Below are 26611 nucleotides of genomic sequence, written 5' to 3' on the forward strand. Positions count from 1 at the left end.
TTGAATAGATATTTGACCAAATCTAAACAGCCATTTTGTCATTTTAGAGCTTTTATTGCTCTATCCCTTGACTGATTATGTTTGATTTTTGCAGGTTGTGTGACTGTTGCAGGCAGGAACCCAAGTGATTAAATCTGCTGGGAACCCATAAAGACACTGCATATCTCATAGTTATGGAAGATGAAACATGAGAGAACAAGCAGCTTATAATACATTCATGCATGAACATAGACAAACATGCACATATTTACATATCCATGGACGAAGTTACACACAAGCTGACACAGACACAGTTACAAAGTGTAGTTGACTGGAACGAGGAGAGTTTTGGGTTCCAGGAGATTCAGGCTCTGACTGATTACCTACAGCGTTGATTAAATTCATGATTTTAGATGTGTATTATTTATTTAAGATCCGTTTTTTAAGGCTGTAGGAGGTACATCTTTGATCGAGCATCTATAATCATTGTTTTGATCCACAGAGTAAAGACCTTCTGTTCAGTTCATGTTTATTTTCACATTTCAGTTCTGTTAAATGCCTAACCCCAACCAGTTTAGTAAGAAGGAACATCTCCGGTGTGATGATTACCACTTAAATGACTGCCGTGTGTATTTTTGTATGCAGTTTGGTAACATTTATATGTTTACAACATCCTGTCTTTTTTTGTCCTGGGGTGGGGGTGGCGGGGGGGTGCTTGTTTATTGTGTATTTTTGTTTTTTGTAATTGTATCAGACGCACTGTCAATGGCACAGAACAATTTTCTGCAAAGACAAATAAATATCTATCTATCTATATATCTATCTATCTATCTATATGTTGGCACGATGAAAAGATCCCATTCTGAAGGTATGTCCCCGTGAAGACCTTAGTCTCAAGAGGATTTAGACACTTCCTTGTCATGGAAGAAGTCCTGCCCCCCCGACGGTTCTTCAATTTCTGATGACGATGAGCTTTTTACCACTTGGTACAAAGGAGTAAGAGCCCTTCATCTTGAATGAAGATGAGCTTTGTCTTACCTGGAGACAGCAGGGATGGGCTGACAGCCCTCATCCTCTGAAGATGGTGAACTTCCCCACAAGTGGAAGGATCCCATAAGAAAAATAAGAAGGAAGAGCCATCAGTCACATGATGAAAGTCTCTCCTCGGAATCCTCTGATCCAGAACCTGGAGAACTTACAATCTGAAAAGGATTGCGATCTTTGTTGGTCAGATGGGTCCCATAAGCTTGAAGCAACAGGGAAGAGGGAGTCTACTCAAATATTAGTCCAAGATTGTCAAAGGAGATGGGTGTATGAAGAAAAACAAAGACAGGAAAAGAAGTACATCATGGAAGAGATATAGAGGAGAAGGATGGCCCTGTTATTTGTCCAGGATTGGGCAAGGAAATGTAATGGAGTGGAAAGATGGAGACCTGAAGAGAGTGAATGTCAGGAGCAAGAGGGGCATGAAAGTGTGACATACTCAGAAATGATGAGATTCATCCAATTATTTGTAGTAAAACTGGACAAAAGACGAGAGAGGAAGGAACAAGAGACCGAGATACAAGTCAGAAAGCCGGCAGACGGACAATGTTAGGATACAGGATAATGAAGAGACCAAAGAGACAGAGACAAAGATGGAAAGAGAGAAGGAAAAGCTGGAAGAGTGGCACACAAACATACAGGAGAAGGAGAAGAGGAGAAGAGAGGAGTGGGACTGACAGGCAAAGGAAGGTGGAGAGAGGAAAAGATAAAAGATTGTGGAAAGAGATGGAAAGATGAGAGAAGGAAGAGAGGGAAATGGAGAGAAAATATAAGGAGAAAATGCTGGAAATTGAAGAAAAGGAGAAGGAACGACAGGCAAAAGAGGAAAAAGAGAAGCAAAAGAGCGGAAAAGAAAAATCAAGAGAAAGAAAGAACAAAGAGGGAGAAGAAGATAAGAGACGAGTCAAAGACTCCGAAAGTTGGGCTGCTCAGAAGATTTTGCTCCTGTTTTTTCAATTCCCAGAGTAACAGAGTCGCCAGGGTTTTACTGCAGTTTCCAAAATGATTCCTGGACAGAGGGTTGCTGGAATCTTCCAGTGAAACTTCAATATCTCAGGCCTCTAGAGAGAAAAGCTGGTTAGTATGGTGTAATCCAAAATCCAAAGTAAAAGTGAAAACTTTTTTTCCAGGTTTCAGAAGTGGAGGCGAGTAACTGACGAATTTGATATAGATTCTGGCTGCATCATCCAGGTTAGCATGACGTGAGGTAGCTGTTCCAAGTAACTGAAGAAGACACGAGAAGATGGCAAAATATATTCATGGATCACAAGGCTTAACTGAGGTGGCCTGACCAATACTGCAAGGAATAAACTGACAGACCGAGGTTTTTAAGCACCGGCTGACGAGGGAGCCACAGGTGGAGAAGATCAGCTATAACTACGCCCCTTACTGACAGCCAGCAGAGAGACAGGGACATACAAGGCAAAACGGACAGGAACACAGGGATGAGGTACAAAATGAGAGGGAGGAAACTGCAGACCCAAACTTTCATCATTTCATATCAGTTAGAAACATCTAAACATGCTGAAATTTGCCCTCCAAACACATGTTTTTATACTAAAATGCAACAAAGTTGCAGAAGTTTTGTTGTTACAATGAAGATCTGCAGGTTTTATGCATATTAAGGAATTTAAGTATTATTCTTTATTTAAAAACTATTACCTATTAAGTTAAGTTTTTTTGGTAACCTTTTGTTATAGTTATCTTAAACATCTTAAACTACAGCTTGAGTTTATGACCACTTATTTGATCTAATTATTGATTACACCACTTTATTACAAAGGTAGTCTTATAGTACTGTCTACTAGTAAACATTATTACAATTATTTTATTTCATGCAGCCATTCTTCTGCTTTTTGCATCATGTCTTTACCTTAATTCTCACTGCACCGCATCATTGTTTCCCCATCACACTCGTTTCTTATTGCTGTAAACTCAGCCTCAGATGAATTATTGTTATTATTTACTGCCACAGAGCTACAGTGTAAAATTTGAAGATACAAATTCTCTTTCAACTACTCACAGTAAGTATGGTTAAATTTATGGTTAAACATGTATAGTGTCTAACAAATAAGAGCAGTATTCTACGAAGAAGATGAGTTGAGTGGTGCTTCCTTTCCAGGTCTGATGTGAAAATAATCTGTCGATGTGATTGTAACAAATTGCAAAATATTACAACATTATGTGCTCTGTCCCAGCTGTATGAAGCAGAATTACGCAAATATTTAATTAATTCATATGAAAGAACCGATGTTTCATCCTTGAACACCATCTGTGTATTCACCACGAGACGCCATCAAGTGGCCACAAGATGGCGGTATGTCCTCTTCAGAGACACTTTAGAGTCTTTTAAAGTTTCACAGACATGATTCAGCTTGTTTATAAAGTTATTTATATCAGTATATGACTACTTATCTTCGTTTTCTCCGAATGGTCTATTTCCACTCTTTATTTTGAGCACTTTGTCTTTCTAGTAACGCAAGAAAGCAAATGAGTTTTAAGTGCTCAGAAACGTTTGGCATGTTGAAGGAATAATTTTGGGGTTTGTCTCCTTGAATAAAGATGTCTGTCTCTGAATTTGATATAACTGCAGCTGGGATAATGTTTGTCGCCTCTTTTGTAATGTGTTGCCCAAAACAATTAAACAATTAAAACAGCAATACAATAGTGGTGTGAATGTCACCTGTGTTCAGCGGTCATTGTCTCCCAATTGTTTACTTTAAATTATTCCAATAAAGCTTTTATTTTGTCAGTATTTACAACTTAATCTGATGAGCCAAAAGATAAACCAACGGAGCACGAGAAGTTTGATAAAATTAATTCTCATTAATCTATAGTATGTACTCAACAGTGTGGCAATTCCCACGCGGTTTGGTTGACCTTAAAACTAAATCTTCAGTCTACCTTAAAAAATGAAACTATGGGGGCTCGATCCAGAGCTTTGAGTGACGTTTATCCCACTGATTGGCTCAATTTACTTGTGAAAATAAGGGGGTGGGCTTGTGGAAACGAGTACTTGACGTCAGTTCCCCTCGTTGGCAGATAGCGAAACAAACATGGCGACGGAGTCGAGTGGACTGGGGTTTACGCTTACTTTTTTCGTGTTTTTCTCCGTGTTAGCGGGCAGGGAGGCCGAGACAGCAATATCGCATCCGAGAGACGCCACTCGGATACTTGGCATGAGGCTGGAGAAGAGCAACAAGCCGGCCGAGACCACCGAGAAGGGAGTTATTCAGGTGACCGAGGGCAGCGAGATCCTCTTCAGGTTCTACGGGCTGCACTTGTTCCCAAACAGCTCGGAGCTCATCGGGTTCAGTGAACTTTACGCCAGCGATAAAGAGGACGATGCCTTCGGGGCAGTTTTGGTCCCGTTTAATGGGACTTGTCCCCAACGCTCGGATGATATAAAAGTGCACGGGCTCATGGAAGTGACCAACCAAAACACGTCCGGAGTGGTGAGCCTCAGCATCAAGCAGCTGCGTAAAAGTGAAGTTGTCAAAGTGTTCGGCTTGTGCGTCAACGACCCCCTGGAGCAGAAGTGGTTCCTGCTGGACGACAAGGACGGCAGACTGCGGGTGGTGGAGAAGGAGAAGTCTTTGCTGCCCGTTTGGCTGCAGGTGATCCTCATCTCCTTCCTGCTGGTGCTGTCTGGGATGTTCAGCGGGCTCAACCTGGGGCTGATGGCGCTGGACCCGATGGAGCTGCGCATCGTGCAGAGCTGTGGCACCGAGAAGGAGAAGAAGTACGCGCGGAAGATCGAGCCCATTCGCAGGAAGGGCAATTACCTGCTGTGCTCACTGCTCCTCGGCAACGTCCTGGTCAACACCACCCTCACCATCCTCCTGGACGACCTCACCAAGTCCGGGATCGGCGCGGTGGTCGCCTCCACCGTCGGCATCGTCATTTTTGGAGAGATCGTCCCCCAGGCTCTGTGCTCCCGGCACGGTCTGGCTGTCGGGGCAAACACGATCATGGTCACAAAGTTGTTCATGCTGTTGACCTTCCCTCTGTCCTGGCCCATCAGCAAGCTCCTCGATTGCGTGCTGGGCCAGGAGATCGGGACCGTGTACAACCGAGAGAAGTTGGTGGAGATGTTAAAAGTCACCGAGCCTTACAACGACCTGGTGAAAGAGGAGCTCAACATGATCCAAGGGGCGCTGGAGCTCAGGACCAAAACAGTGGAGGATGTCATGACCCCGATCAACAACTGTTTCATGATCCACAGCGACGCCGTGCTGGACTTCAACACCATGTCTGAGATCATGGAGAGCGGATACACCAGGATACCCGTGTACGAGGACGAGCGCTCCAACATCGTGGACATCCTCTACGTGAAGGATCTGGCCTTCGTGGACCCCGACGACTGCACCACCCTGAAGACGATCACCAAGTTCTACAACCACCCAGTGCACTTTGTCTTCCACGACACCAAGCTGGACTCCATGCTGGAGGAGTTCAAGAAAGGTTTGTGGAAATCTTGTGTTGTTTTTGTGGGATTTGTGCCCACAGAACCAGGCTTCTCTAAAGCTTATTGCCTTAGAGAAAGAGGGATTACTTTACTTATTTATATACTTGCTATTATTTATGCTTTCTGGTCCTGTGGAAACACATCACACAGAAGTGCTAATAGCATTTGTATTAATAGTTCTAGTAGTGCTACCTATTACTCCTGAACTATTTTGGATTATTGCACCTTTCTTTGACATTTCTGCACCTGTAGCCAATTCCTACTTAAGAAAGCCTGTCTAATGAGCACCTAATCCTCAAATGTAGTTTATTTTCCTGCTCCCTATTATCACTGTGCAGAAGTCTGGTTTAACTTTTAAAGCAGAAACAGCAATGAACAAAGTAAACAGGTTCAGTGTTGTTAATCCAAAAACTGTGTGCCGAGACGCAAAAGATTCTGCTTTGAGTGCTTAGGTGAAGGTTCGTAGTTTATAGTTTGTGATGGTGTATGTGGAGAACACGTCTTACTTGTTGCTTTTGCCTTCCACAAACACACATCCTTCACATTCTGAACACATTCACACTTTCTATCAGGAGGAGGACGTTTCCGCACCAAGGCTATCTTTTGCATGTGTTTGGCACTGTGAGGCATTTAAGTCTCAAGGTCACCAATATAAACTTCCCACAAAGACTTCCTGTGTCTTCGTATTGGCACCATAGGGACTGAGTTATTAGCCCCTTCTTTCTGTAGAAGCATCAATATCTGACTGTAGGATTGACAGAAAAAAAAGTTCTCATTTAACCTAACTTTGTTAGGTTGAGTGCTTCAAATATGTTCGCTGATCCTCGTTTACGGGCCTCTAAATTGACTTTTGAGTTGCTGTAGTGGAGCGTGGTACCGTTTGACATTTGGCTAAAAGGCAGCTCATCTGAGCGGGCTTGGCATGCAAGGTGGGAGGCATTTGCGACAAGCTGCAGTGCCCACACGTAAACACACGTTTAAATCTGGCTGCACAGACAGTTGAAACCAATTTACACTGCCTCGAAGCTTAGCAGACATTATACTTGTGGAGTTTTAGGTTCTCGCTGCCTCTCCTTAATGGGTGGTCGGATGACAGAGTTCTAACACCTTAAAGTAATAACAAGACTCCTGCTGAAATGAAATCGCTCAACACAAAGTGGAGACTTGTAAATGAAATGCAGTGTTTTTGCCTGAATCCACTTTAAGGTGTCTATTAAAAGATGTGCCAAAAGGTGATGTCATTGTGAAAAGTGTTCAACCAACCCTATCTTATTAAGATCAGCCTGGATTACTTGAGAACAGAGCTCAGATGGACCACATTAAGGGGGTTATTATTGATCTGATCGCACTTTTAGTGCTTTTACTGGGATCCTCGGAGACTCTCAAATAAAATCCCGATGATCGAGGGATCCTTCACGCGGAGGACGTGCTGTGCAAGTGGCGCTGTCTGGAGGAGAATTAGATAAATAGTTGTGAAATGCGTCTGTTGTCTCTAAGCTGTGTTCATGTGAGAACAGATGTTATCTAATTCCGGCCACTCATCGTCGATATTTTTAAACTCTATTTTGTAACGATCTTGTAGATCTTCCCTTGAGAATGAACAATTTCTATTTGTTTAGATGACATCACCAACAGCTGAAGTAGTGTTTGACTGAGCGCTTTGTTCCAGAGATGCACCGTGGTGTTGTTTTTACCACGTCACGCTGTGCCTGCGCCGCCTGCGGTCAGGTGGTGGTGGGCTGCGTTGACGTGATGATGCACGTGCTTGATTTCCTGCCCGCCCCCCTGCTTCCGCCCTGACCCGACTCCCCGCTTGCTTCTCAAGTTCCAATCTCTTGCTGCTTGGCATCAGTTACCGCGGTGATGGCATCCAGCGGCGTCCGTGTGCGCGCACACAGGTTTCCTTTTGGTCGGACTCTTTCTCACCAAAACTCCCGAGTCAGTTTCAGGCTCGTCACGTTGGCTGGCGGCAGCGTAAAGACTCTAAATGCAGACTTGTCTTTATTACTGTCTGCGGTGTGCGTGCACGTTTCCAGTCCATATGGAACCCTCAGATGGATGAAGAAGCAAACTTATTAGCTGAGATGAAAGATTAATGACTCTGTCTCTGCAGGAAGTAGCAACAGCAGGCTTGAAAGAACGAGAAATGTGATGATGTAAGCATCATTTATGGGGAGCACACTGACATTTATCAGAATTACTCACATACCCATTTTTTGATAAATGAGATAAATCTCCTCATAAAATGTAATTGGCACCGTTCGGTGTCTTTCGTGTTAGCTTGGTCACATCTTAGGTTTGAGTTTCTGCACACGGGACATGGGGCATAATGGAGAAGACACACAAACACAAGTGAACCATGAAGTTGCCCAGAGGCACACTGCACTCTGTCAACAGACTGTCACATGCTGTACCCCCGGTGCTCTGTTATATTAGCCCATATTTTAGCCACTAGGACTCAGTCTTCATAAAGCCAGTGTAGGATTAAGTGAAATCTGGGATTTTCTTTTAATAACAACTCGTTTTGGTTTTAATTTCACACCTTAATGGATTTATTTGATGGATGAAAATCAAACTGAAATGGAGGGAAAGTGTCTCCTGATCGTCCTTCATATTTAGTAGAATTTCAGTTGTTAATCATTAATCACTGTAATTCAATTATTATTTTTTCTTAGGGTGAAAAAAAACCTTTTTTTTTATTTTTATTTTATGCGTGGATACTATACTTAGTGGGGAGATTGACTTGCTGGATGTGAATGAGTGTGCAAGCCAAGGACAAGACTAAACACAGCATTCCAGTTTCAGCTTCAACGATTTGAGCCGTTCAGGAAACGAACCAGCTTGTGTTTTGTTTGTGGTTGTCAGGACAGTTTGCATTGTCTGCAGTTTATCGGGGTTTGAGAATTTATCAGGCCGCTCCACCAAGCACGCGGGGTCTGTGGTGTACAGTTTATTGACCGTTACCGATAGCTGTAATTCTCCAAAAACAAATTAAAACGAGCATTCAAGAGCCGATAAGCGGTCCATGCAGGACATATTGCTTACAAAGACGATACTGAGCGTCATCTTTGTTATTATTACTGTCATTGTTATCTATTTTATTATTTGTTGATAAATGTGCTCGTCTTATATACATGAACAGATCTTTGCTGTTTGTTGCAAACATTTGCACACATGCAGTCCTGTATGTCCATCAGTATTTATCAGCGTATGATTGTTACTATTTTTTTCAAATGACTTGGCAAACCTAAACTAAACTGTGAAGCAGAAGACGCCCTTTTCAGACATTAACGAACGGCTTTATGAATGTTTCTCTCGGCTCTATTCAAACATTAACTGAGATTTGACTTAGAAAGCCAGGCTGCGTAAGTGAGGTGTAACAGTATGAAAAACTCCCTCCGGAGTCTGAAATGTCGTAATAATGTATGTCGGTACGTGCGGTGCGCCTCAGTTGTTCAACACTTAACAGCAGTCGGTGGGATCAGGTTGGAAATGCTGCCTTTGGGGTAAAACTTTGATGGGACCTTGGTGGATTTTAGCAGATGTTTGTTCAGACATGTGGATCCAGAGACTAATGCAGCCTCGGTGGTACGATCCAGTTAGTTTTTGTGTCTCTGTAGAGGTGTTGGCTGATCAGATCCGTCTTTCTGTCCCATTATTGTTAGAATGGTAGTTCAAGAACACCTTGGGTGACTCACCTGTGCAAACGCTCACAGGCAGTTGAGGATGAACTGATGGGAATTTCTAACAATCGCCTTCTGGCCCTGGTTTAAAGGGATAGTTTGCCTCTTTTGACATGAAGCTATTTGACATCTCATATTAGCAATATCATTTATCAAATTTGACTTGCCCCCTGAGGACCCCTGCGTCCTGTGAGCCGAGTTCCAGCCTCGTTTTGGCGTTGACGAAGGTAGTCCGGCTAGTTGGCTGGGGCCATGAAAATAAACCGTTTTGCTTCTAAAAAAAAAAAAAAACGCAAAACGCTTTAATAAATTTCATAAATGATATTGCTAATATTGGATGTCATACAGCTTCATGTCAACAGAGGCGAACTATCCCTTTAACACCTGATATATCTCAACAGAGGCAGGGTTTTGTAGAAGTCCTGTATGAATCCTCAATGCTGCTGGGGTCGAAGAAATTAGGGGAAACATTTGTAGACTTTATACATTTTTTTTAAATTCCATCATGGTCTTCAGCACCGAATGAGTTTGGACAAACATGTGAACTGCAGCTTGACTGGATGCAGAGTGCAAGCCCGACAACTAGACTTTAATTCTAGTTTTTTTCCCCTATAAGACTAAACAATGACTTTGTCACGTATCCTGACATGTTGGCCCTCGTGACCTTTGCATCCTGCCACAAGTGCACACGCATACTTCTTAATGAGACAGAGCTGTCGACACTCCCTGTACACAGAAACGCAGCGGCACAGCCATACATCAGTGGACATTCATTAACTCACTTCCCTCCTCCTCTGCCCCATGTTAAATGTCTTAATCTAACTTGAATACAGTCTGGACTTTTCACCCAAATACTGACCGTGAGCCTGCCTCTTAGAGAGATTGGACACATGTACATGGATGCGTTGCATAAACGAACAAAGTTTTAAAACTCTAAAGTAAAAGATTACCTGGTCTCAAAGGGGACCCGAGTCTCGGCTCTTACTTCTGCATGATGGGTGTGTCACTTTTGTTTCTTGCTGTGTTCCCTTCCGTTTCTGCCCATCTGTCTTTGTGTTTCAGTGCGGTGAATTTTTAAGGAAGGGTAGTGTCCATCGCCCTTTGTAGGAATTGGATGGGCTGACTCAAAAATCGGTCGAATGAGAAATTCACAATCACTTGGAAAGCAGTTGCCTGTCAGTGCAGTCTTTGAGAATACAGCTGGGTTAGAAAAAATTATAATCTTCTACATGGTTTCACACTGTCAAATTCCACATAAATGATTCCCTAAAAGGTGTTTGATTTGAAGCAGGAGTTATGCCTTTCTGCTTTGCTTTATGAACTGATAAAGATTCAGGAGGTTAAAGAGGATGTTTGCGTTCTGATCCACTCCCACGTCGCTCATTGGTGTATGTGGCTGACAGGATATATTATATCGTACAGAAGTCACCCTGCATTTCTTTATATGTTGGAAGGACAGCTGGCCTGGAAATGTATTTAAACATGCAAAAAATAAATTAGAAATACAGTAAATAAGGTCAAATCTGAGTTAATACAGATTATAACAGAGGGGTGATACAAAGAATTTAAAAATGGTTCTTTGCTAAATTGTTTTGTGTAGACACGGCACTGGGTCATCCCTTGAATTGGATACCTTTTTATATGTTTATTGAGCGAAAAAGCAGCCATTTTCCAAAGAATATTTTTGAAAGACCTTCAGAAAGCCTGGATGAAGGGTAGAAGGAAGTCTGGCTGCTTGTTTCTGTGTCTTTGTGAGGAATTGAGCCAGCAGGTATCAGACATCTCCAAGAGTATGGCATTTTTCCAAAAGATATTCCCCTCGTTTGAGTGCTTGTGTCCTCTGGAGTGGAGCGTTATCATCCTGGAAAAGATCACTCTCGTCAGAGTAGAAACGTGTCGTCGTTGGAAAAACGTGATCATGGCAGAGTGTCGTAGATTTAAGTGATGCGCCTCATTGAAAAGATATGATTTTGGTTCTTCCTCACGTGCGAGTCATGGGACGCTTGCTCTGGTCCAACAAGTTCACGACAGCAATATTCAGCTGCTGAAATTGGCAGCCTTTTTCAACAGTGTTTACCCACCAGATAACTGCCCAGCTGCCTCCGAAGCGCATTCTCTCCCTCTCTTTATTTCTATGGAGGTGATTGGGCTTGCATGTGCCCGTCATCTAATATTTGCCTTTCTGTTTTAAAGAAGCAGCCCCTCAGGTGTTCTGCAAAGAGAATAAACACAGAGACACACCGTCACCCACTCATTCACACCTTTTTTAGCTGGTTTTCCTCCCTTTGGTTCATTTGTAAAAGATAAAACCTTTGTGACTGACTCGAGTCTCAACCAGTTTTTATTTTTTTATTTTGACTCTTAACGTCTCACACCTTCTGACAACAGGCCGTCCAAAACACTGGCAGGAGAATATTTTTATCTCTTAAATGGGCTTGATACCATCTTTATAGACTTTTAACCACATTTTATTATGATACAAAGCACTTTTCATACGGGACACCTGGAAGACATGAAGTTTTTTTTTCCCTTTTTAAAAGATAAAGTTTTAAAAAAACAACAGCAATAGATTGAATAAATATCAATCTTATCATAGAAACTGACTGACAGCACCTGCCTTCAGATCTGAATATTGCGGTGCACAAGACAGACTTCTCGTCTGTGTTGGCTTTAAACTTTTAAATCTATTGATGATATGTGGGAACAACCCCAACATAAAAGACGGCCATTAGATTATCAGTAGGCAATGTAGACTGGCCGTCAGCAAGGTTGGACGTGGACTGCATGAACTTTTATTCTGCCTTTCATGGCTCCGGCAGCTGGAAGTCGGTGGCAACTAATTTTTCTCGGATTCTTTCCGTGTTCTTATCAGCCGTCCGCTGCTTCTCTCTGTTTTCCTGTCCTGTCGGTGCAGCTCGAAGTGCTGACGGTGCAGCTGCAGCCCACTCAGCTCAGAAGTAGTGCGACTGTTGTGTTAAACTTTGTGTCAGTCAAATTAACACATCTAGACTGTGTGCCACAATGACATCAGTCAGCATGAAGAAATAGCAACTCAGCAAATGTCTGTTGATGGCACTAACATGAAGTGTACACAGCTATCTGTTTGAATTACACATCCCATCGTTTAATGTCAGGCCTCGTATGACCAGAGGAGCGGAGTTCCTCTCACAGATCAGGCTGGAGGTGTTTCTGGTTTATAAGAAGAAAGAAGAATACTTCCCAGTCAGATATGTTCAACCAAAACAAACCAGTCTCTACGGCTGTAGTTAGTATTCTTCTGACAGTTCATTTGTCATTTTAGTCGGTGAAACATTGTGTCCACCTACCCCGGAGCACACTACAGCAGGAATACACAGTGACTGGTGTAAAATCTTTAATCTTACCAGTAATGGCACACTGACGCTGAACATGTGTCTAAAACGGATTGCTTAATGTTATGTGTCGCATCGGTTTCAGTAAAAGCAACGTATTGTTTTGACAAGCTAATCCCTCAAAATCTTGTCTTAAGACCCTCCTCTGTGTTGTTGGTGGTTGTGCGTTTCTGCAAAGGTTTGGGGGATGTTTTAAAGCCGCATCTGTACGGCAAAGAGTGTGTTGACCCCAGCCAGTGTCAGCGTAGCTCTGAGGGTTTTAAAAACTGATATCATCAGTTCTGACCACAGCTCAGCTACTCCCTCATATCTTCCCTCATGTCATGCTGCTGTTTTCTACTCTCTCTGCAGTTTTTGTTGGTCTGAGTTCTGACCTAATCATAAGGAGGATCGTGTCCAAGGTTGTTCGTTTTCACCTTTTCACTTTTACAGCTGTCATTATCTGAACTTGAGTGTTTTTTTTCGGGGAAAATAAAACAAGAAAAAGATAACATTTACAGTTTAACGTGACCCCCCCCCCCCCCCCCCCCCCCCCCCGGTATTATGCTGATTTCTGCCTTAAGGCTGCAGTAACTGCTCTGCAGAGTTGTAAAATCCCTCCTCAGATTGTGAACAAGGTGTGTTGCTCTTATAGTCTTTTGCATTATGTCCACACCGACACACCCACTTGGATTTACTCTGTTTTTGTTGGGTTTTTTTAAAGCTGCGTTGTGGAAATTTTCAATACTAACTTTAAAACTTCACTGGTTCAGCCGGTGCTTTGCAAATAACCACCCAGGAGTTACTTTAAAGCACTGCTGGCCCTCAGGATCTGGCAGTGTGGGGCTCCAGTGGACAAACTGCTCTGGACTGGACAAACAGGTTGGAGGAGATTGGCCTGTTTCACACAGCGAGCCTTTCTATCTGTGTGCGGTTATTACGCAACACTGTGTGTGTTTGCAGCAGCGTGGTTTTGTTTCATCCCCTTACAGTGGCCATGTTTTGAAATTGATGACTGGTAATTTCTAATGATATGCAGCTGACCAGTTGTGTTTTGAGCGTGGGCAGCATGTGTGTATGACATTCCTTTCTCATAAAGACTCATCGCTCTCCCCCTCAGTCTCTTTGTCGCTGATGTTTCATGTCAACAAACAGGGCAGCTCACTGGCTGCTGACAGAAAAGCCAGAGGGTAGAGAATCAGACGGGAAGGTCAGTCGACCTGCTGGGAAGCTCAGCCAGAGACGGTTAAAGAAGGGAACTTGGTTAAATGAAATAAAACTGCAGCGTCACACAGTGAACTGAACCCCCTAAAAGTGCTCCTCTTTGCTTGATTAAAAAATGTTGTGGAAGTGCTGGACTCAGGAAAAAAAAGAGAAGCTGTGGCCCACATGCCATTAGCGCTCGTGACAAAGGTCAATGTGTTTTTCAGTTCCTGTTTTTAGTAAACGCTCCTCTAAAGTCTGACGTTTGAGGACTCAAAGTGAAGTCCCTCTGTCTGCTTCCTCCGTCGTCTTCTAATGACGACAGATGCTTGGTTCCTGGTGTTAAAGCGATACTCCGGAATTTTTGACATTGGACCTCATTTCTGAGTCAACCAGAGTGTAAGAAATGTGTGCAGATGTTTTTTTTTTTTTTTTTTAATTCCATGCAGCCCTTGTAAAACCACTGGTTGCTGTTGCTAAGCTAGCGCAAGTGATCCACTTTTGGTAGCCTGACACAAAAAAAGTCTTGCCCAATTCAATAAACACTCAAAGCACATCAATTATTATGTCAGGCAGTGGAGGTAAAGGTTTGTGGTGATAGAGTAATGTTTGACATAAAACTGACCTTGCATTACATGGATTTTTATCATATGAGGGACTAGTTTCTAGTGGTCAGCGGAATTTTACCTTACTCTCGGCAGTTGTGATGTAACTAACTCACTTCTATAGGGAGCTGCTAGTTAAACTAGTTCTACATCTGCTGCGTTTGGATCGAGCGAGTTTGCTGCGAGCGGATTATAAACCAACAACGTGGCAACTTGGTAAATCAGTGTGCCTTTGCTAATTGCAACAATAGAGCCCATAGATGGGTTCCGAAAAGTTTTCATTATTTTCCATTAAAAGATCCGGAAAGAACAAAACTCTAGCTCCTAGCTGCAGGATTAGACGTAAAAACTCCGATGGAGACGCTGCGTATCCGGGTCATCTGCAGTGATCACTTCAGCTCCGATGATTTCATAAAGTCCAGAAAGTCCGCAAAGAAAATTCTGAAACCGTCTGCAGTGCCATCCGCCTTTCCAGGTATACCAAGGACAGCCACTGTGGTGCAAACAGTCTCTGAAGAACAGGTTGGTACAGGCTTTCTGCTTTCATGATGGTAGCACATGGTTCAGTGATGATGACTTAGCTTACGTTACCTATAACAATTGATGTGCTTTGAGTGTTTATTGAATTGGGCAAAACAGTTTTTTTGTGGCAGGCTACCAAAAGTGGATCACTTGCGCTAGCTTAGCAACAGCGACCAGTGGTTTTAAAAGGGCTGCATGGAATTAAAAAAACAAACAAACAAACAAACAAAAACATCTGTACACATTTCTTACACTCTGGTTGACTCGGAAATGAGGTCCACTGTCGAAAATTCCAGAGTGTCGCTTTAACCGTAACAGCATTTAGAGGTTCACTGGTGAGGTGCTACAAGTGTTAAATTACCTTTCCTGAGCAGTTCAGGCACAGCACAAATAAAAGTAAGTAGGATGATTTGAACGGTGTAAAGGAGAATGACAAGATCGATATACCTATTTGGTGCTTGAACTATGAGTTGATTTAAGTCAGCTTTTCTGACGGTAAACAGAGTATTTTCTGTTCAGCGTGGCAAAACCCGAACGCCATCCCAAATGGATATTCTTTTAGAGTGAAGGCAGCCTGGTGTTTATGACTCATATCAAGGAAGAGTTGTGTATGAATGGGTGGTGTGTACGGCTGTGTGACCTTGGTGTCAGCTGCATATGAATGTGGCCCCTGTTACCTCAAACTTATCTCAGCCGAAACCGTTTTGTCAAGTCTAAAGCTGAAAAGGCTAAACTGCGTAGAAAAGAGTTGAGCTGATTTCACACTGAAACAGGTGTACGTATTCCAAGTCCACAGGAGGAACTTTAGAGGTTTTCCAAAGTCTAGGAGCACCAGAGGCGTTCACTGTCACTCGAGTTTGTCGGTATAAAAATGGGGGATTACTCTCTGTTTGATGAGTGATAGCTGTGTGTATTTTTCTGTAGGCCAGAGGTGAGTGTGATGCACTGATTTGGCTCTATTATGTCTTGTTTTATTTCAGTTGTACTTTTCTCAGCACAGAAGCAGGAGCATAAAGTGACGTAAAAAAGCAAATATCCCATGATTCAGATCTAAGATTTGTTTTAAATCGGGACATAAGAACTAAGTGCGTCCTTTTTGCTTCCATTGGAATTAAGGTATTGGTAAAGGCAATGGTGCTGCTCATCAAAAACACTTTATTAACCGATCATCAGTAAGTATGAGCACCTCTATAAAAGCAGAAGTTTAGGCAGTTTGCTGATCTGGAGCCTTGTAACGTTGTGTCGACGATGAACTCCTCTACACAACAAAGTATTCTAACGTCAGACGCAAGGCCATCAGTCAAAATGAGTCATGTAAGAAGACAAAGATCCCAAACCCAGCAGCAAATCTGCAACAGAATGTCTGAAAGAGAGACAGAGCTGTGCATAAACAAATGCTGCAAAGTTAAACCTCATGAGCTGAAGGAACATGGAAAGAAGAGTGAGTCACAATTCCTCCACAATGATGTGAGAGACTGATGATGTCATACAGAAAACAGTTACTTATAGTCATTGCTTGTAGAGCTTGTAGAGCATGGTCGCATCGTGGAGTGTAGTAAGTTTAACATGTTGCTCATCGGAGGTTGTTTTTAACTCCTTATAAGAGCTGATGAGGACCAGATGATTCCATTGTCATGTTCCGATGCCCAAAGCTTTAGAATTGAAAGGGGTTGTACTCCTCTACTTCATATGACGCATCCTATCCCAGCTGTTATTGGGCGAGAAGCGGGGTACACCCTGGACGGGTCGCCAGTCCATCACAGGGCCACACAGAGACGAACGAGACAAACAACCAGGCACGCTCACACTCACTCCTAGGGATGATTTAGAGTCTCCAAATAACCTGACATGCATGTTTTTGGGCAGTGGGAGGAGTATCTGGAGAGGACCCATACCCACCCTTGGTGTGAGGCGACGGTGCTAACCACCACACCACCGTGCAGACCCACATATGACTAATAATACTCAAATACTTCACGTTGCTGTTAGTCATTATGTCATTACCACAGTCATTTCTAATGGATTTCTAATGACTATTTGTGAGCCTGCAATGTTTGTTCTTCTTCTGTAAACAGATGGAGGTCCAGGTGAAGCAGGTTTCTTGTCACTTGGTGCCAAAATCCCACCATTGGCGTCATAACAAACAAAGCAAAACCTTGGAATTGACTGAGGGTGTACTTACTTTTTCACATGACTGTGGACTGTTTCACAGGTCGAATGTTGAGGGCTCGAAGTGTCTTTGGTTGAAATTCCCTTTAAATTCTGTGTGTGTGTGTGTGTGTGTGTGTGTGTGTCTGAAGGAGTCAATAGGCTCTCAAGTGACTCCACAGTAACTCGGGGTTAAGTATGTCCCCTGGGGTCCTACTTCCTCTGAAATATTGACTCAGCACTACAGGGAGAGGTCACATACACTCACTGAGTGCCTTTTCCATTACATGTTGTCTCTGTTTTCGTCGCTACAGTGATTTGTGTGGAATGATCAGCTATCGTCTAATGAATGCACTCGGAGGATTTATCATTGTGGGACACTGTTGTCAAATGTTCTCCGTTGGTTCTTTGTGTGAGGTAATTCTTGGTTAGACAGGTGTGTGACAAGATTCATCTTGTTTTCCCAGAGCCCACACATAGGCGTGGCTAGCAAAAATAACTTAATGACACTGATTTTTCGCTGAAGCTTAAGATATGGAATATTTATTTATGATAGACGCATCAGAACAATTAAAACAGCATCTTTGCCACATCTTTTCTTACAGAGTACCTCATATAAACTGTTTTCACTGTGTCATATACATAAAGTACCAGTTTTGACATGTTCGGTACCTTTATGCTGAGACAGTTAAAGCCTTGTAGAGGTTGAATTTGTTCATTTAATTCATTCCAGTTTGGCTTTCGTTGTAATTGCTCAAATTGATAGAAGTGAAAGCGGGAAGCTGCTGCTACAGTACCTGTATTATTTTTTTTTGTCTTTTTTGTTTGTTTTTTGCTTTATTGCATGTCGCTGATAAGAGAGGACGATCATATAACAGACTGGTTAACATGAGAGTTGATTGAATATGCCTATTTAGTCACTGCCTCTCAGTATTTAACCCATTCAGACCTAAGACTTGGTCTAAAACAGCCCTCTAAGGGCCTGGTTACATGGAAGCGGTTTTCACTATAATACATTGCTTCTTCTATTGTTCTGGTGTAACCGGTGGGGGTGGCTTACAGCGCACATAGAGGTGTGGCGTGTGTACTGCATCGTTTTCACCAAGCGTGGCGTTGCCATGAGGACCTGATATTTTTACAGAAGCTTTTTTGTGTGGTCGCAATCATTTTTGTTTCATTTTCGTGTAGCCTGAGCCTAAAACCTGGGGGTTTCAAAAGGTTGTGCCTCTGTAGAAACCACAAACATGAAATAACGGAAAAAAAAAACACATTGGGGAAGTTAAACCTGAAGCTTTTTATTGTAAATTAATAATTTTGAGGTGATATTAAATTTGATTCAACATGTCCCACAGACAGTTGGACCTTTTTAAAATCTCTCTGAAGTCTATAACACGGTTAACTTTGGAGTAAAGTTGCTGCATATGAGACCTATTATGAAAACCGACACGGAGCTTTAACTCTGAAACTTAATGACTAGTGTATAGGCTACAAGTTCTCATTGCAGGCAAAGCTCCCAGGGGCCTGTCCATTGATTGTAACTCCTCCTGTTCACATGTAAAAGTGTCCATTGGCAAGAAAACTCTAAATTCTTTATGAAGTTTTTCTCAAACACAATAAACTTTTCTTAAAAAAGTAACTTTTGCCTGGAAAACTTCATTTAAATCATCCTGCCAAATGATGGCTGAACCTGGGCTGAGGATAATCCATCAGTTGTTATGATAGGAAGATCATTTGAAGACAATTTGTAGGATGACACCTTCCTACTTTATAACTTCTTCATTTTCATAGTAAATATTAGTAATTATATATCACGTCATCCCACCGCCCTGACACCTCCTGTCGTCAGAGCAGCACCGGGCTGTAAAGCCGCCCCAGTGCGAAATGAATTCCTCAAAGTCCCTAAAGTCTATTTATGTAGTAAAAACCCAGCAAGGTCAAGGCTGAGAATGTGTGGAGTGTGTTTCTGTCATCGCTGCAGCAGTGCCCACTTTGCCTGGACACACAGGCAGAGACATCAAGGACACGTAGACACAAAGCAAAACCACTCTCAGCCTTTGTTCTTCGCTTAATTGCTGGTCATATGAGCTCTTTGTAAATCTCATTGATCTGCTGCTTTTATTTGAGGAAGCAACGACAGGTGCTGGACCTTTGTGATTTCATACTCTCTTCTTCTCTTGTGCTTTATTCTTTATCGTGACTTCAAAACATGTGGGTTTGTTGAACATATAAATAGAAATTGTCTGAAGTGTACCAAATGCTCTGTTCTGTGTGTGTGAGGGACGGAGCTGATGCTTGTCTGTTGATATCATTAATAATTCAGAGCCATGCTGGGACAGGCCTGGTTGTTGTTTGGCTTGACGCTGCAGCCTTTTGACGATTTCATCAGGGTGTGTGTTTGTGTGACTTTATATCTGTGTGTACAGTAACACTCGTGGCCAAAGTTCAGACTCTAACTGTAACAATCTGTACACATTAACGATCTATTTGTGGTGCAAGCAGAGGGTGTAGACATGCTAGTTAATGTTAGAACAGAGCTGTTATCGGACATAATCGTAGGGCAGGTTTCAGAAGCGGTGTACGCAAACTGGTCCCATCAGCGAGTTGTATGATGTGTGTCTATAAGCAAGAAATGTGACGTAATCGATCATCAGTAACAGTCCAAATATATCATGTTTAAAGTAGGTGAAAAGAAAAGAGACGGATGGTGGTTATATTTTGTATGATATGAGCAGCTAAATGTGCATGAACCTTAGGTAATAGACACATTCTATGCTGTTTAATGTCGGTGAAATCAAAACTTTAACATTTAAGCATCAGAGGAGGTATCTTTAGGAAACTCCAGAGGACATATTTGATATACTTACCAGCTGATTCATACTGTATCCGCTTTGCATCATGGCTAATTTTCGTTACTTAGCTCTGTTTCATTCGTCTCTTATCTTACTAGATCTCAACAATTAGGTAAAAACAGTCTCAGATTAACAACAACGCGTGACATATTACACACTGTCACTGTTTATTTAGCAAAAAGTAGACTAACTTGCAGAAGCAATGTGCGAAAGGCCGAGTATTGAACCATTGTCAACTCAGTGAGTCTTGGTTGCAGAACAAGCCCAAATCATCAGCCCTCCACCACCGTGCTTGACAGTTGGTATAACGTGTTTGGGCTGTTACGCTGTGTTTGGTTTTCTCTAAACGTGCTGCTGTGCATTATGACCAAACATCTCCACTTTCATCTCTTCTGTTCAACGGACCTTGTTCCAGAAGACCCTACATTTTGATTTTGTTTATATTAAATGGATTATGAAATAATATATTATGTGATGTGTTGTTAATCTGAGATGGTATTTGACCTAATTTTAGTTTTTTTTTGCTATGTCCTGATACTTAAAGATGACGTACTTCTATTAGTAGTAATAGTACGACTTCTTTCTTCTCATTAGTCATGTTTTCATTCATGTGTCTTAAGACCTAAAACACCATATGAAAGCAAACTCTGGTGAAACCTGGTCGATTCAGTTCAATTGAGTATTACTTTATTTATCTCTGAAGGTCTTTTATATCTCTGCAGTACAATAGATATGTGCAGTTGTCATAGATGGACAGACTGTAGAGAGTTGAAGTGCAGCAGAGAGAGGAGGTGTGGTTGAAATCTGCAGAGATCACCTTGGATGGGTTGGCTTGGCAACAACTTAGCCGCTGACACAGCTAAATCACAGCGTTGACAAGTAACTCAGGTGAACTCTCTCTGTCTGACTGTAGAGTCTGAAAGCCAATAAAAAGGCAATAGAGTTACTCCTGCATTCATGTCTTGGTTAAAAAAAATAAATGAATAAATAAAAAATTGCCTTCCTGTTATTCCCCCACCGCCCTGGTTACTTTTCTGAGCAAGTCCATTTCTTCCACCAGTGATCTCATACTCTCCGTGATGATCAAGGAAAGAAATGGTTTCCTTCTTCCTCCTTCCTCTCCATTTTGCTCCTGCTCTGTATCCTTGACGTCTCCTGTTCAACTCATCAGGTTTTGGGGTCTTATTCCAGGCATTACTTGGGCTTTAAAAGGTTCGACCAGCTGCTCCCACATTACAAGCAACGTTCCCCTTGCCAAGGTTATGCATAATAACAGATGGAAAACATTCCCAGTTACCAGCAGAAATCAATACAGCAGCACAGCATTCAATCTTTTTTGCACAAAAAAAAAGCTCTTTAGAAAATCGGAGCCCAGAGCTGCTGCAGCAGCAGGCTGCCACTAGTGTTTTATTATCCACGATTGACTTTGCCCTTACATATACTTTTAGTGACACTGCACTGCTAGCAAACATTTAACTCACATGACTGATCACATGAACGATCAGGCTCTGCTTTATTATAAAAACATGGCTCGCCCGAAGGACCTTTTTCCAGTTTGTCCTTCATACATGGCCGGGGCCTCTGGTTTTCATTTGTTTTTTCCTTCTTCAAGCTTTGTCATTCTCCAACAGTGCGCAGCCAAGTTTGATCATTTCAAACCAAGTAATTGAGGAATGTGGACGTGGAGTCGCTTTCTCTTCTTTTTAAGTTTTAAAGAAGTTGCTTTAAATTTCCTTGATCACTACATGGAAACGGTTTCTGATGGAGAGTGGCCCGGTATTGTAATGAAAGTGGAAGAAGAAGTAATACATTTGTGCTTCTAGTTCCTGGAATAAACTTTCATGTTGAATTGTTGTGGATTTCAAAGGTTTATTTTGCTGTTGGCAACATTTTCTTCCAGGCTTGTGACCTTGATTGGAGGGTCTTGTAAGATAAATGGAGTAATAATCCAACTTCTTTGTCCCATTTAGGAAAGTCCCACCTGGCCATTGTCCAGAAGGTGAACAACGAGGGGGAGGGAGATCCGTTCTATGAAGTGCATGGGTTGGTCACCCTTGAAGACGTGATCGAGGAGATAATTAAATCGGAGATTCTTGATGAATCAGACCTTTACAGTAAGTTTGGTCTTATGTTTGTCACATCTTACCAAATGGCTGCTTACTTTGACTGAAAGTAAGGCGTTCATATCTGAATTCCTTATTCTTTACATCTTAAGTATGATCTTCTGGCTCAATATAAAACAGAACATTTCAGGTGTCTATTAATCTACATTTGTTTTCACGTGGTTAATCCGTAAGTAGCCCTTCACCAGGCCTCTGATCTGCTGTAAAATTACTGCTCAGGATGGCCTTGAGGTCATGATTGCATTAACCTTTTTGTTCTTTTATGTTAAGTATAAGTTTGAATAATGAATCATTTTTGTGCTGTGTGTGTGCCGCTTCTCAGCTGATAACCGCACCAGGAAAAAAGTGGCGCCCAATAAGAACAAGAGAGACTTCTCTGCCTTCAAAAACGAGAACGAATCGAAGGTGAAGATCTCTCCTCAGCTGCTGCTGGCCGCCCATCGCTTCCTGGCCACAGGTGGGAACTGTACACACACCCATACGCACTCCTTTATCACAGCTTTGCTTACATTTAGTGAGTTCCTCATTTGTAACCTGCAAGCCAAACATACATTTGAACATTATGTTCTCATTATGTAGCCGGGATGTCAGTTAGTAATGGTTTCTGTCCTTCTACCTGTCGTCTGACAGCAAAGACGTGTCCATACATGCAATGAGGAGGTTAGAATATATTTACTCTCAAGGAAGATCTATTTCAGACCCGAGCAATTTGTCTGCCTCTGCTTACCACCACAGCGCAGACTCTGGTCCGCTGGATGTGATGCCATCTCTTCCACACTTGAGAACATGTTGTAATCTGTCTGTTTTAGCTTGAGTGTTAGCCGATACGCTTTGCCACAAGCAGTTAGCTGAAGCTAGCATGACGTAGCATTTCCTCCCCTCACACACAGCGTGGTATGTGTCTGCCTGTGCAGGCATAACATCAGTGTCTGCTGGCTTAATTTCTGTTTTCTTTCTCAGGATGTTGTTTTCATTATGCAGGAGGTGGACATGTCAACCGCTTCTATTTTAAATTGAATATCTGTTCCTGTTTTTCTGTTTAATTTTTTTTACATATTTAGCTCCTACTCACATTAATGATTAATGATTCCCAGCCCTTCCCATGCCTCATCTCTCACTGTGTAGAACATTGGGCTTTGTTTGCTTGGTGCTCAGTTTCTTTGTTCTAAGCTTGGGAGGGGTCCAGCACACTTATGACTGACCTCTGATTGCGACAGTCTGACTTACAACAGTTGAGAAATGCATGTGCACCAAAAACATTTAACCAGTTTCTGCTTTTTCACACGGTTGCTGCACGTTGGATAACAAATGTGTGTGAGAGTTATCCAGAAGATAAAGCTGTTGAAGATTCACCTTTTGTATTAATGCCACGTTTTTTTTGCAACATAAGAAGGCTGATATGTACTCATAACAGTCCTTTTTAAGCCCTCACTGATGCCTTCTTTTTGTTTATTCACTGACATTAATCAGAAAATACCCCACAAAACTGTAACAATAGATGAGCTGAAAACAGGGGTTTACTAATACCTTTTTTAGTATTACAAATTGCCTTTTTTTTTTTTTTTAACTACACTCCATTAAAACTTGTTTTGTCTTCGTCACTGTTGAGCATATCCCGATGATTAGGGAGCGTATAAACCTTTCCGCCATCTTCATAAACACTCAAACATAACGTGTGTTTTGACAATGATGACAAGCCACCAGAACTGGAAGGTAAACGACAACTCCACATCTGTCAGGGACATAAATGCAAATGTTCTTCCTGCTCTGAATTGGTTGATACTATAAAATGTTGTTAGTATATTTATAATTCAAAATGACAATTATTGTTATTGATTTAGTTTAAGTTGACTATTTATTGATGGGAAATTTTAAGCCTTTGTAGGTTTTTTGTTTATTTGTCCATCATGTTATTGTCGCAGATTTACACAACAAACACAATTAAATAGGGATTTTTACTGTTAGCATTTTGTTATCATCATAATCCTAGATATTTCAACGGTGCCTTTAATGCTAATTATTTCTGCCTTAACAGGCACGTGTTAAGGCAGCCGCAGCCATTTCTGTTTTATTTATAGTCGTTTCTTTTGCTCGGACGATATTTACGTCTAAACTCGGTGAGAATCAAAGTCCTATAAACATTCTTATTCTCATTTCTAAGCATCATATCTCTGAAGCGACTCATGTTTACCAGGGTTTAATTTTTCAGTAATGTTTGAAATGACTCAAAGGGAAACTGAGATACACGGCCCGGGGTTCTGTGGAAACAGGCTGGATGACGTCACACTTGTTTTCCTGGTTAGTGGAGTGAGGGATGTAAACGGCAACCACGATGTCATGGGAAAACTCCTCGTATGTTGTGTTGATGCGGCCCCGCTGCTTGAGGAAAGTTCCTTCACTCTTATCGGGGTAGTTGGAGACAAACGGACAGCTTCCTTGCCTTGTCCTTGCTCTTGTCTGAGCTATTTTTTTTACATTTTGGTCTGTCGAGCGTTTGAAAAAGATGTTGTGATCAATATTAAAGCTGTCGTACAGCTCAAAGCGAGCCGTCAAATAAAGTTTAAAACTCAAAGATCTTCAGTTTGCTGCTACCACATAAAACAAAGAAACACACCAGAACTTCATATTTGACATGCTGGAACCATCAATTTTTTTATTTTTTATTACTTGTTCATTCATTTGTCAACTTATCTACTGAAGGTCGCACATGCTTGATGATCGGCTGAACTTTTGTTGTTAATATTTAGAGTCTTATTGATACTAACACACGCCCTGTCCATATATTAAATATAGACAAGTCCATATATTAAATTATTAGATTAGTACACTTTTAAATTCCACCTGGACAACCTTTGTAATGCCTTTCACTTTGACTTGAATTGGATTACATTATTTAAGTGCCTTGAGATGACATTTGTTGTAATTTGGCGCTATATAAATAAAACTAAATTTAATTAAATTGTTTCATTAACTGTTGATGTGAAAACTCATTCAGGCAGTGCTTTGGTCAGCTCTCACTCCCGTCAGTATACTTCACTCAGTAAATACAAAAAGAGCAAGTGGCTGTTGGTGTAAAGTACCTGTGTGACTCTCTGTTCTCCTCCTGCAGAGGTGAGCTTGTTCAGCCCGTCGCAGATCTCTGACAAGGTGCTGCTGCGAATCTTACGCCATCCCGACGTGATCCAGGAGATCAAGTTCAACGAGAATGAAAAGCGAGCTCTCCATCACTACGTCTACCAGAGGGGCAAGCCCGTTGACTACTTCATTCTCATCCTGCAGGTACGCGGGGAGTTTAGGGGTAGGATGTGTGGCGATCTGAAACAACTTGTTGCTTCAGGGTGGGCGAAAGAGCCTTTCTGAACCCAAAGATCTACACTTGCTCGCTCTGGTGTCAGACATTGATTTAGCAATTTCTGTTTTGTCTTCTTCTTGTTACGCAGACTGCTTTCATATATCCTACAATCCCTGGCAAAAACTATGAAATCTCCACATTCATTCTTGTTTTGTAAAACAAACTTAATGAGATTATAATTTGTTTGAAATTGTTTCTTCAGAAAGTAGAGGAAATCAGCCGTTAATTTGCATTTTCAGTACAAATACGTAGCTTAACGAGTTGCTGGCAGCTTGGCAGGAAACATACCCTCCAACAACAGAACTATCAGTGGAAACAATGGAAATGATAAAAAGAAAAACCTCCTTTAAGAAGCTAATTCACCTTGGAGTGTGGCAAAAGATGTCGGTTGTTAAAGGGTCTGCTGCGTGTAAAATTTGGAGCAAACAAAAGTACGAACCAATTGTGACGGCTGCAGAAATCAACATACAGGTCGACCACGGAAGTCATCAAAGTGTCAGGATGCAAAACTCAAAGTAGTATGCCTTGAAAATAAAGAATGCGCCACAAAAGGGATGTAAAACATAAAGGCAGGGACGGGAGTCGATATCCCGAAGAAAGAAAAAAAAAGAAAAAAAAAAAGCTGATTTGATGGGGTTGATGTCAGGTAAAGGACCAGAGAAGATGGCTGTCATTACCTCTGCAGTAAATGCTTCTTTCCATCATTTAAAAGGAGGTTTGGTGATGCTGAGGTCATTTTTCAGGACGATAATGCAGTGTGCCACAGAACAAACTTCTCATCTTAAGAGACGGCAAGCAAACAGTCTGGATCTCAATCACAGCATTACAACAAGTTAAAATATAGCATGAAAGTAATGTTAGCAGGTAAACGCAAATCTCTGCTCCTTTTGCTGCACTCTGGGTTTCTAGACTGGGCAAAGCTCCCCGGTTCTCTGACCAAACACACATACTGTTACTGAACAGTGTCTGATACGGAGCCCCTGAAACTCACAGCACTTAACAGCAGACAGAGACGCAATGGATCAATTTACAAGTCTGCATAGTGACTGGGAGCTTACTTAGTTCCACAGTCCGGTCAATATAATCAAATATATTTCAAAGGTAGTCATACTAATGAGAAACTGAAGTCCACATCAGCATGTAGGATAAAATTATTACATGAAACTCGAGTCCTTAAGTACATGTTTAGCCCCAAGTGCACTCAGGGTAAACATGCACTGCATACCAAGTTTGGTGTAAAAGCATATAAGACGGTCTTTTTCATAACCTCTCTCTTTTTTTTTTT

The 26611-nt window shown here is 41.8% G+C and overlaps 1 protein-coding gene across 2 annotated transcripts in view; it reads left to right on the plus strand.

The window, feature by feature from the left end:
- The first annotated feature begins 4060 nt into the window (after window positions 1–4060).
- LOC142381964 (metal transporter CNNM4) overlaps window positions 4061–26611 on the plus strand; it is a 43512-nt gene continuing 20961 nt past the window's right edge. For both annotated transcript variants that reach the window (XM_075467313.1, XM_075467314.1), the window contains exons 1-4: window positions 4061–5487; window positions 21822–21965; window positions 22297–22431; window positions 25084–25253. In XM_075467313.1, the coding sequence (XP_075323428.1) occupies window positions 4080–5487; window positions 21822–21965; window positions 22297–22431; window positions 25084–25253 (1857 nt within the window). In that variant the 5' untranslated portion in view covers window positions 4061–4079. The remainder of the gene's footprint in view (window positions 5488–21821; window positions 21966–22296; window positions 22432–25083; window positions 25254–26611) is intronic.

This window comes from Odontesthes bonariensis, chromosome 6, assembly GCF_027942865.1.
Source record: "Odontesthes bonariensis isolate fOdoBon6 chromosome 6, fOdoBon6.hap1, whole genome shotgun sequence".
NCBI classification, from domain to species: domain Eukaryota; kingdom Metazoa; phylum Chordata; class Actinopteri; order Atheriniformes; family Atherinopsidae; genus Odontesthes; species Odontesthes bonariensis.